Here is a 12,663-nt window from a genome sequence, read left to right on the forward strand (position 1 = left end):
GATGTCCTGTTGTTGGTCTGTAGACTCCTTAATTCTGAAACCAACTACTTGAAATACTGAGATATTCAGACACTATTGGATCCAAAAACCAGGTCTGAAAACGTTTATTTCTGTAAACCAAGCACTGCCTTCGAAATAGAAGTCCTCCAAGACGGCTATGGCGCTGTTGGACCGAACGTCTGAAATGCGCACACTATCAGCGAAGAAGAAGAAGGACTACTTCCGTGGGTCAGAGGCAATAGTTTGAAAACATGGATGAAGGTAAACACTTTGCAGGATTTTACGTCTTTTTTTTTCTGTATTGCATTTACTTAAACTACTTGAAACATTATCTTTTGTAGCCACGGAGAGTTTCTTGTGTTTTTTTTCGGGAATTACTTTAAATATAAATATCAAAGTTTGCTAATTTATTGTTAGCTTAACAATTTAGCTTACATTCTTTTTAGTATTTAAAATATATTTCACACGGAGAAACTGTACTATTGAACATTGTCTCCAAAACGGTTTTAAGTGCTTTTAAATAATTATTTAAAACAAGATTTTATTCTGATTTGATTGCACATCTTTTTTGAGGCTTTTATATGTTTTTGTACCCGGTACATTAACAGAATGTACCGGAATTGCAGATCTCATGGTCAAACGAATGAGCTGTGTCATTAAGTCTTCTCTGAAATACTCTCCTTTGAGCAGAAAAACTACCGAGTGATGGAGAGATCGGATCTGTCATGGGATTCTCTGGGTTTGGTATGTGGCAACTACAAATGATATGACGGGTTATATTTAATAAACCATAGAGCGTATTCTTTCAGATTTGATTGAAGCAATTAAGATAAAAATTTTTTTGTACATTTTCAGGTAAGAAGGCGCGGACATTTGATCTTGAAGCCATTTTTGAGCAAACCCGGAGAACAGCTATTGAGAGGAGTCAGCGTGTCCTGGGTGAGTATTTTGTGGCTTGTACTGCTGTTTTAAATTATGACTGGATTCTTGATATAATTCCCTCCTTGTTTTGGAGAAGTATTGAGACACAAAACACTGATTTACTGTATGTAAAACGCTAAATGCTTCAGTCAGATTTTCCATACAATATGTTGAGTTTTATGTGTAAAATAAATGACTTCAGTGTGTCCTACATACCTTCAGAGGATCGACAGAAAGGGGCTCAGGTAGAGGAGGAAGGGGAAAGCTCCAAGTCAGTTAAACCATCAGTTCCTGGTCATAGAGACAAAGCTGCAGCTCGGTAAGACAACTTTGCCTTGTTTGAGTGAGTATTTCTGAAACCTTTTTTAAAGCATGTTTCTGCTTTACTTGAGATTCTGTTTCAAAAAATCCTCAGGAACCAGCACAGCGGCACCAGCAGTAGTGACAGCAGTGATTCAGACTCAGAGCTCGTTGGGCCACCAGTGCCTCCCCAACGTGGAGCCCAGGAAGAGGAGCTTGTAGGACCACCCCTTCCACCAGGTTATCGGGACAACACAGCAAATAGTGACGACGATGATGACGACAGCGAAGCAGACTCAAAAGATGATGACGATGATGATGATGTATGTATGAAAGCCATTTTAGTTTTTTGTATTTTGAGTTTACAGTGTGGATCTTCAAATTGTTCCTCTTTGTGAGTAAATATTGGGAGTGATAACATTGAATGTAATTCTGTTCTGCTGTGTTCTTCATACAGTCAAAATTAAATCAGTAAACTAATATTCATCATTAGTGTTGCTATATACATTACCTTACCAACTCTTTTTCATTCATTTCTGCCTGTAATACAGGAGCTCGAAAAGCACGAGAGTAATACAAACACGAACACTAGGTGGCAGCACCACAACAGCCAGACTGTATAAAGCTGCCTCATGTTGTTTATGATTATTATATTAGTTTGTTTTTGGAGAATTCAAATGATCCTGGAAAATATTAACACATATTATTATTGAATCTTCATTTTATGATGTAGTGATGAAACAGCTCAGGACAGGACAAATTATTTTAGATGCAACATAGAGATTAAAAAGGAAACTAGACAATAACAAAATAACTTACGTTTTTTTTGTTCCATGTTTTTCCGCAGAACCCAGTGAAGAAGATTCCAGACACTCATGAGATCATTCTTCAACACGGCACCAAAACAGTAATGATTTTGCTTACAACAGTCAAAATATTATAATTTTATTGACTCTTTAAAATTAAAAAAAAAATTATTTTTTTTTACTGTTGCTAGAATAATATTAAATGGCCAGAAACTTACTGTTAAAGTCTTCATAGATAGATAATTTATTTCAGACTCAAGGTCCAACTAAAAAAAAAGAACAAAATGACAAACAGCCAAACAGAAATACATATCCACAATCATGTAAAATTAAAATTTAATTAAATTTGATATAAAAATTACATAACACTTAATGAACATTTTTTTTAAAATGTAAAATTATTAATTTAGCTTTATAAAGTTTGCAACGGCAGCTGGATTTATCCTTTCCTGTTATTGTGTAAAAGATCTGACCCTGTTTCTTGTGGTATTGCACTTCCAAAGGAAAATATTTAACTCTGAGTCTGCTATCCAGAGGCACAATTAATGCAGCCAACACTTTCTTTCTGAATAATTAAATGCTTTCACTGCATTGACTTTCAACTATAATATTTTTATTGTTTTTTTGTTTTTTTTAAGTCAGTTTAGAAGCAGCCAACCAACGTTACAGTATGACGGTGTAGGTTTAAGATTAAGTTTGAATTAACTGCTAATTGTCTCCTCAGGTATCAGCTCTTGGTTTAGACCCCTCTGGAGCCCGCCTGGTGACAGGCGGATATGATTACGATGTTCGTTTCTGGGATTTTGCTGGAATGGATCAGGCTCTGCAGGCTTTCCGAACCCTGCAGCCCTGTGAGTGGTATGTGGAACATCAACACAGTTGCCCAACATGTGTTTAAATTGGTTTCATGCAAACATCAGGCACACGGACTTAATTTAAGTGTGCTTCAGTGCATAAAAACATACACACGGAGGCTTGTTAAGCTTCATCGAGTCTAATGTTTGCTTTGTGGAATCCCCTCTTTTCATCCAAAATGACGCTTTTAGAAGCAGATGGTGAAGTTATGTGTGTGTTTGTGTTTATTCTGTGTCCCAGTGTTCATGGCATTAAAGATTACATTCTTTTTTGCTTTTGGGAACCAGTGGACTGAGCTGGAAAAGGCTTACCCTTATTAAGGGAAATTCATGCTTCATTTATTATGATTACAGTCAGATCCACTAGCTTTTATGGGTCACTGTAAAGTTAAACTTTAGTCAGAAAGCTGAGCAGGTGAAGTGGTGAAGTCCGCTCTTTGTCCTTTGTGATATAAAACAGAAATTTGTCAACTTATTTCACTTGACAAATTTTTACAGTCTTTGCAGCTTCTTAATTATTGTATTGTTTATGTAGGATTAAAAATGTTATTTTTATCATTATGCTATCTCACTCTCACTTACTATTATTATTTTAGTTTGTTGTCATGCATCAGCTATAGAAACTAGACGTACCACTGAAGCATGGGTGGTACGTTTTTCTTTTTTTTTACTAAAAATATTTTGTGCAGAACTTTTTCTAGTGATTGCATGATAGAAACAAAGCTAAATCATCTTTTCTGTGTTTCAGCCACCAGATCAAATCCTTGCAGTACAGCATCACAGGCGATGTTCTCCTGGTGGTCTCTGGAAATGCACAGGCCAAAGTATTGGACCGTGACGGCTTCAATGTCATGGAGTGTATCAAAGGAGACCAGTACATTGTGGACATGGCCAACACCAAGGTATACAAAAGTAGCTTTTTTAAATTGATTTTGCTTGAAAAATGTTTTAAAACTCTCACAGTGGATGATTTTATTCACTATTGTTATGAAGGAACCATTGCAAAAATGGTATTTTTTTTTTTTTTTTACCTAAAGTCTGACAGCAAGGTTGATGTTAGCATCAGGTGATCATAGTTGTTGAAAAGAAGTCAGGGTTTGTCAGAAAGAAATGTTGTTTCCCCAAATCTCAGAGATTCTCGCTCACATTGGAGGAAAACTGAAAACATATAAACAAGAATGTTTTGTATATTTCCCACTAGTGTAGACATCAAATGAATTCTGTCTTTCAAATGACACCAACCTGTAGAAAGGCTTGGGCAGGATGAATAGGATACCTATTTTGACTTTTAGGATGTATAGTTGATATCTAGTATTTCTGCTTTTGTAAGAAAAATGACAGACTTTCCTAAACCTAAACATTTAACATGACATTATGCCTAGACTTATCTGACTAAATGTTCTGACTTACAGTTTTAAGTATGACAAGATGTGTAACATTGAAAAAATATGGAATTTTAGTATTTTCCAGATCTGGATGTGCTGGATAAAGATAGAAAGTATGGAATTTAAAAACGAAAATCAGACTATATTTATCTATAAAACAAGATAAAAGCTCTATAAATGTCAGTGTGACAATGCATATTTCTTTTCACCTCTGTTGCAACTCAACTCCATTAAGCAGCTTCTAGTTGTAAACAGGAACTCCTGTGTTCCTTCGGTAAACCCTACAAAACTATTTAATGGCAGCAGGGCATACCCTCTGTGTTTTGATTACAAGCTAAATGGTCAGAGCCTAATCTTCGAGAAAGAATGACTACAAATGTTTTTGTCCTTAAACCTGTACCTACAAAGCAAAACCGTAATTAAGTGTCTATATTTGGCTTTTAGAGTGGTATTGGTGGTCAGCAACCATGTGTGCTGGCTGCAGCACATTTAGACATGGTTTATAAATGTGCGTGAAGTGAAGGTCCATTGATTACATGAAGTGGTTTTCAGGATGTCCTTCATTCTTATCCTGCTCTGTCTCATCTGGAGCAGATTGGTTCAGTGCAAATGCATCTTGGCGTGCTCACAGAGTCTCAGTCGATTAGCTGTCTCTCGTGTGATTAACTCATTGCCGCCACTCTGATGTGTAATTACTTCCCTTCTGATTCATCCTACCGCTTCTTTCTGCTGAGTGGTTTGGGACTCACAAGCTGATGTACGCATGCAGCAGAACAACAGATTTCTTGCTGCTAACATTTGTTTCTACAGATGTTGGAAAAATTATGCATAATGTTTGATACATATTGTTTCTTTTAATCCACTGCAGGTTTTGTCCAATTACTGTGTCAAATCACAAAATAAATGTGTAGCTGTAGCTGTCGAGTATTTATTTCCTCTGTTATCCAACAAAGTTAGGAAAAGTGATTTATTTATCCTGCATGAGCCTATACAGAAACACGTATATGATCTACCATAAGAAATCAAAATGACAAACATGTACAGAGTAGTATTACAAGGTAGTTGGTTGTCTTGCCTTTGCTCTGTTCTAACGGTTCACTGACTTTATCAGTCTGATTTATTTTTTTAGTTATTAGCAATTTATCTTCCTAAACTATTAAGGAAGAAGAGGAATTATATTAGTGCAGGAAAATTACAACTTGTTCAGTTAGTTATGATGATTAATGTGTTGAATAATTGCTGTATGTAATTTCATCATCAGAGCAGTAGTTGAGCCTGCTTACTCCAAAGTTTATTTTATATTATTACTATTTTACCATTAAATTTAATTAAGCAATTCATAAAATAGTGTTGTTGAGTGTATAACAGTGAGCAGGCAGGACTTTTCCCTGATCCACGCATAGCAATGTTGTTTGGTCACATCTTCTGCTGAGGTAAGGCTCTGTTTTCTTTTGTGTCCTGTCAAATAGCTGTGTGTCATGTGTTCAGACTCCTTGCTGTCTCCCTCTTTGAGCTATTCTTCTTTAAAGATATTTTTATGAATTCAGTGCCCTTTCCAAATATCTTTACCTTTTTTTTTCTCCGTATTTTGTTTCACTATATCCAAAATCTTATTTTTAATTTACTAAAATCTTTCAATTGCTCATATCAAGTTGATAGAAATGTATTACATGGGTCTCTGTTGAATTGTCTGAACCTCCACAACATTTAAGCGTAATTTTATTGTATAAGTCTTAACACGCAAAATGTTTGAACAGGTTGTCGTAATATGTCAAGCATATTTCTATACATTTCCATTAAATCTCTTCTGAACTAATAAGTTGCTCTGAAGTGAATCCTTAGTTTCTGCAATGTACGGTACATATTGTATTATATTTCTATTTCTACTTTAGTTTTGTTTGTCTTTGCTCTGCTTTCTGCATCACAATGACATTGTCTTTCAGTAAAACCTTACTGTACTTCAAGCTTCTCCACAATGTTATCCCTGATCCATCTCCTGTGTTCCTTGGTCTTCATGGTGCTTTTTGTTCTCTGTTGAACCTTTAATGGCTTTCTCAGAACAGCTGGATTTATACTGAGATTAAGTTACACACAGGTGGACTCTGTCCACTAATTTGTTGACTTCTGGAGGCCGATGGTTGCCAGGTAAAAGGTGGTTGAATTCAAATGAAATAAAAGTATAAATTCTTGGACTTCCATCTCACAATTTGTGTTTCAATTACATTAAATCCCCAAAGTTGTTTTTGAGGTTTGTTCTCATAACATCAATAAAAATGGAGAAGTTTACATGCATGAATCCTTTTTGCAAGGTAATGCAATTCTCCTCCAACTGAGGGGACGGCTAAAGCTTATTATTAAAGGAACTTTGTGTCTGAGATGCAGCGCTGCCTCCTGCTCAGTCTCAAAATTTACTTGCTCATTTGCTAAGCAAGGTCTATGCTGCTGGAGGCCAGAAATTAGTTTAAAAGCTTGCTCAAATTAAGGGTCATTTTCTCAATGGAAATTCCTCTGCAGTGCAGACATATGGGGGGAAAAAAAACGTTCCTTTTTATTTAGGCGTTAATTTTTGCTTGCAGTTTACAACACTGAGAACTAAAAATCCATGGTCACACAGAAATTACTGTCAATAACGAACAACTGCTGTCTTATTGTATAATTGGTTTAGAATTAAACTACACATTGTATTGGTTGGTCTTGGCAACATTCAGCCTTTTAAATCTCCTTGTTAATTCTGACTGCAACCTCTTTGGCTCGTCTCTAAATGTTAAGTGGGTTTGAAAACACTTATATGTGGCAGCTTCAATTTTTGAACATGTGGTTAATCTACATTAGACAACAAAATCCCCATTATCATCCTTCTGCGTGCAGCCTGTCAAAGCTGGCTCAGTTTTAAGTAGTTTACTTATCTATTTGTCTTTTTTCCAGGGACACACAGCTATGCTGAACTGTGGCTGCTGGCATCCTAAGATTAAAGAGGAGTTCATGACCTGCTCAAATGATGGGTGAGTTTTTAAGTGTAGAGTGAGCAAAACGTTTAGCACCTTCATTATTATTTTTTGTTTCCATTGCATTCCAATAAAACATAATTGCCCAACTTTAGTCATTAAAATAAATGGTTACCAAGATGCTGTTTCTGCACTGCTTTCAGATATTTTCTTGTTTAAACATCCAACCATTCTGATCTCAAGATTAATACTCAGTGTGAAAAGCAGTTTTCACTAAGAAGCACTTTAATTGTTCCCTTTTCTCTGGTTATCACCAGGGAGTACCATAGTCCCAACAAATGTTTTTTTTTATTTATTTTGTTTTATTTTTTGGTAATTTGCATTGGACTAACAGAAAGACATAACAATGACATGCAAGCATATTTATCACATTTTCTTCAAAAAGCAAAGATTGGTTAATTAAGAATAAATACAATAAATACTGGCATACAAACAGGTCATTGTTGAGGTCCATTTCTTTTAGCCACTAGACTGAATGGGGACCAATATTTCACTTCCTGCTGCGCATGATAAACAGGAGGGGACAAAAGCTCACTATTGGATACTAGTGAAGTATCTTGGGAGTTGCCAAATCTTCCCAACTTTCATTAGACCCCACAACTGGTTATTTGGGAGTGAAGCCCAACATCACAAATCTAAACCAGGGATTTGACTAAGCACTACTGGGGTTGTAAATGCAACCATTTGCTTTGGACAATTGAAATTTATGACGAAGCTTCTTATTAGATTGACGTTTTATCAACAAACACTCCAGGTGGGATTTGTGTAAAACAAATAAGGAATTTGTGGCTGATGATCTGGGATGCTGTGGTCCTGTTTCTCTTCTTTAGGTGATGGAATCCATGTTAGTGTGGAGTTATAACCTCTTTTGAATTCTTGTAGATTGACAAATAGAAATCTGAAAAACTAGTAGATCTTTATCTTGATTTTTCTCAATGATGACGATCTAAAACATACAGTCAGGTGAACACAAGAATGCGTCACGAGATACAGGAAATAGTTGTTAAATTTTTTTGTCGTTTTTACTGTCTCTGCACTTAATTTCTGTTTGAAAACTTGTTGAACAGAAATTGTTTAGTTTGCTGAAGAGAAAAGAAGGAGGTATTGATCTCGCTGGGAAATTTTATACTTAACAGCAGAAAACTGTAGCATATGGCACAAAATAAAATACATGAACATTTGTAGGAGTGAAAGAAAGTCTAAAGTGTCTTTCTGTATTCTCCAAATTTGTGTTGCATAACACAGTAAGTGCTGTTCAAAAGGGCTTTGAGCAAAGCATTTTAAAACAGCAAAACCAGTCATTTCTAAGATTTTGTTGAGTCATTTTTTTGATATTTTTTATATTCTTCAGTGAAGTTATGCTGAAATATAAACTCATTATGCAGTTAGCAGTGCCAAAAAATATGGCTATCACTTTATATTAGACTACTAGGTTTGGAGCATCTCAGGTGTGCAGTAATATTTGTGCATCAACATGTGCAAGGGAAACAGCAACGCGATGAGAGCAAGTGAGTGTGACAGGCAGCAGTGCAGAAACAGGAGGTTATCACCGTTAAGTGGAAACGAGAGTTCAGCTCTGCGGTGTTTACCAGTTTAACTGCTCTCCCAGATGTGGCTGTTGGTTTATTTAGCTCTTATTGAGTCTGGAAATCCTCCGCTGGCACTTTAGTGCTGGGTGTTGCCCCTGGCCTACTCGCAGGAGATCAGCAGTGAGGAGCGCACAGGGAGCCATTCATAGACAGAGAGCAGCTGCATGTGTGAAAGGTTCACTGCAGCGGAGCAGGACAGCAGCGCAGGCTGAGCGTATCGATGGGAAGAGTGGAAGGGACTACACAGTGTCTGGTGTGGGGCGTTAATTCCTTTACCTCTAATAATTTATTATTGCATGATACATTTCATGATTTACTATGTTGCACTGTATAGGCAAAATGTTGGAGTTTCTTTTTTACTATTGGTTTGTTGTTTGTTAGAACTCTATTATTATAATAATATTAAAATAGTTTTGTATTACTTTTTTATAAATACATTCAAAAGCTTTTGGCAGTTCATAAGAAGCACAAAATATGTTTAGTTTGCACCTTAATTACAAATTCCCAAATATTTCTATTTACATTAACAATTACGTTTTATCTTTAACGTCAGAAAATATTCATCTGCATTTTTCTCCCAAACCTGCTAAACGTACCAGAAAATAAAGACCAGAACCCAATTTGAACAAAAGTGACAAATCAGCTGGGCTTAAAGTGGTTCCAGAAATGTCAATTAATGGCCAGGCCATCAGACTAATTGGAAGCAGGCCCCGGCTACTGCTTAAGCCGTTCATGTAGTGGAGCATGGATGTCATCGATCCTCAATGCACCAGTAAACAAAGCACTTTATTTATCAAAGACTCAGAACTGCTTACATTTTAGAAGCACTCAGTTGAGAAAATTGTGAGGTTGATACAGTATGTGGAATTATAAAATATTCAAAAAACAATGTCAAATTGCAAAGACAATCAGATTTCTTCATCTAGAAAACTCGATCAGCTCTCGCTTTATGGTTCCCATTCAAAACATTTTCACAGATGAACATAGGAGATGTTGAGGAGAATGAGCGTATCATTTGCTCTGGACTTTTTCCTAAGTTGCTGCCCACACTTGTAAAATTTCTGACTAAAGATATGTTCACACAGCTGGAGTAAGGGGGTGTAGGGAATCATATTCCTTGAGCATCCGGAGGGCGGATCATGCATAATTCTGAATTTCAGTCAGAGATAACCTTTATTTATTTATTTTTTTTTACAACATACTGAAAAAGAGTTATGGATTGTTAATTTGTAGGGTTTTTATTGTAAATATTTATTTCAAGAGGAACTTAACAGCTGAAAATGATATAAATTGAAAACCTTATTGTCCAGATAAAGTCATGCAGGATTTATTTTGCATGACTATATATTTCTATTGTTTTTCCTTTCATTTTAAAAATGACCTGCATTTTCATTATATTGTCCCTCTGGCAGCCGAGATAGAAAGAAAAGAAGGAAGAAAAACAGACTTTATTAATCCCTTTAGGATTTTTTGAGAGTCATTCTAACCCTCTTAATTTAAACCATGAACCGCCCCCTACAGTATACATATTTCAAATCAACCGTGCCTAATTAATGAACTCTTTGACATCATGAGGGTTGTGACACTTGTCAACATTAGAAACTGGTGGATATATTTATGCCCTTAAGGGAGCATAAAACGGCCTTCAAACATTCAAGACATATGTCCTCACAACAGGGCTGCAGACTACTGGCCTTGATGGATGAAGTGAAAAACTTTTCAAGTCGTGACACTCATCGTCTTATTTGTTTTCTTTCAACTCATCCTTAATCACATAGGCCCTAACACTCAGAATGTCACCAAATTGTAAAAGCGAATGAAATTCTGAATTATTCTCTCAATGCTTCATGATATACCGTCTGTATATGAAAAGATCTCAAATACTCATAACTTTTAAATAAACCTCTTTTAAAAAGCCTCAAGCAAAAAGCCTACCTGTTAACTGATGACAATTTAAACTGCTACAATGTTGTAATTGTAGTCTGGAAGCAACACAGTGAAGTCAACCTTTCAGTCTGACATGTTGGTCTGTCAAAGAATCCTTTCTTCATTTTGCCACCCATGAGATATGATGTGCTCTATCCATTGAGTTTGTAAACACTAATGACGGCCTGTTGTTGGGTTTGTCTCACCATAAAACTAGCACCTATGGTGCCTATTTAGGAGGTCTCTGCAATAATAATTTGAATCGGTAATGATGTATGATCTCCAGACCTCCCAGTTTCTTAATTGAAGGAACCCCTGTCGTTGGACAGAGTCTCATTCACAAGGTCTACATCCAAGCTTCTTAAATTATGCCCTTAATAGAGGAAGTGGATAAGAGGAAACAGCGACAATGCCGCAGCAGGGAGGCTGGGATTGTTCTTCCAAAACCATGGGTTGAATAGGGAAGTCTGTACAGCTGGAAAAGTATTTCTTCTCACACTGGTGTGAACATGTCGACATTTCAGATTTGAAAGTGTTTAATGGCACAATGTTTCCCAGCAAATACATGGTTTATCCAAGGGAGGTTATTATGTGTTGACCCAGATCTAACTATCCGTTTGCTGAAAGACTGAAGAGCTTTGTCAAAAACACTTTTTTCTTTATTAGAAAGTGACTGGAATCCATGGCGTATCTTGTAAAAAGGCATGATTAAACCAAATGCAACTACAAAATGTTTAACTATCTTGGGTTTGACATGATTTCTGTTCAAATAAAAATTCTATTAATGAGTATCAATAATCATCTAATACTTGCCAAAGGGTATGTTCCACCCTAAATAGAGTTTATTTAGGGTGGAGAACACTGTTGGAGAACATTTGTTTTGATGAATGCTGCTTTATAGATCCCAGGAGCATTGTAGGAATGGTTTTCTGATTTCTTCTTTTGTGACTGAATTTTCAGCCAGTTGAACTGAGAACAGGACAAATGGCGACTTTCTAATTGGGCCCACATGTTTTTTTTTCCCCTTTTGTGTCATGAGGCACACTTGAGTACGGGTGCACACAAAAACACACAAATTGAGGAAAGTTTTCAGGATGTTTGAATGCCAGGGATTCCCTCTGTGTTGGCCTTCTGCCAAGGCTGCAGCTGGACCTGGATTAGTTGCCACAAACCACAGAGCCCAGGGTGGCGGTTTTTGTCTAAGAGATTTACAAGTACATTCTTTTTAAAATGTTTTTTGTGCCATATTAAGAAACTTGGGTAACTTAATGTTCACTTTAGAATTTTACCTTTTTTTGAGGAGTGTATTAGGGATGAACGCTGAGTGAGTGAACATGTCGAGGTGATTTACCTCATTGGACACTTTGGGTTCATCCACAGTCCAGTTCATATCCAAATGTTCCTTCCTTGCAGTGCAAGCGTTCCATAGCCTGCGCAAGAATGCACATACTAAATGAATGCATTTGTCCGTTTTTGTTCTTTCTGCAGCCATGACTGACAGTAACTTTTGTCTTTTTTATGTGCTAGCTATGAGCTATTTCTTTCTTTTTCTTCTTCCTCTGAACGGATCTAATGGCACAGTAGCTTGATTAAATCTCAATGATGTTGTGACTCAATCTTACAGAAAGTAGGGCAGATATTCAGCTGCTTAAAACCAGACAGTGTTGTTAAATTAGAGGAACTTTGCCCCTTGCTGTTCTTACAGTCCATCTGCGCTTTGTCCACATTGTTTTCCATTTAGCATCTTTGCTTGAGTGTAACTCCGTGTATCCCTCCCCCTAAACCTCTTCATTATTTCCCAACTTTATCTTCTTCAGCTGTGAAGGAGCATGGAGCATCTTCCCTTCTTAATCCTCCTTTCCCATAACAGAGTCCCA

General features: G+C 36.6%; 1 protein-coding gene across 1 annotated transcript in view; it reads left to right on the top strand.

Annotated features, from left to right (window-relative positions):
- Positions 1 to 210: 210 nt before the first annotated feature.
- The window catches only part of LOC129366641 (WD repeat-containing protein 70), a 38,024-nt gene continuing 25,571 nt past the window's right edge, over positions 211 to 12,663 (top strand). The window contains exons 1-9 of the mRNA XM_055040616.1: positions 211 to 261; positions 691 to 744; positions 856 to 939; positions 1,144 to 1,240; positions 1,337 to 1,544; positions 2,069 to 2,128; positions 2,752 to 2,885; positions 3,630 to 3,783; positions 7,192 to 7,268. Coding sequence (XP_054896591.1) covers positions 252 to 261; positions 691 to 744; positions 856 to 939; positions 1,144 to 1,240; positions 1,337 to 1,544; positions 2,069 to 2,128; positions 2,752 to 2,885; positions 3,630 to 3,783; positions 7,192 to 7,268 — 878 coding nt within the window. The 5' untranslated portion in view covers positions 211 to 251. The remainder of the gene's footprint in view (positions 262 to 690; positions 745 to 855; positions 940 to 1,143; positions 1,241 to 1,336; positions 1,545 to 2,068; positions 2,129 to 2,751; positions 2,886 to 3,629; positions 3,784 to 7,191; positions 7,269 to 12,663) is intronic.

The sequence above is a fragment of the Poeciliopsis prolifica genome, unplaced genomic scaffold, assembly GCF_027474105.1.
Source record: "Poeciliopsis prolifica strain line A6 unplaced genomic scaffold, Auburn_PproV2 SCAFFOLD015, whole genome shotgun sequence".
NCBI lineage: Eukaryota > Metazoa > Chordata > Actinopteri > Cyprinodontiformes > Poeciliidae > Poeciliopsis > Poeciliopsis prolifica.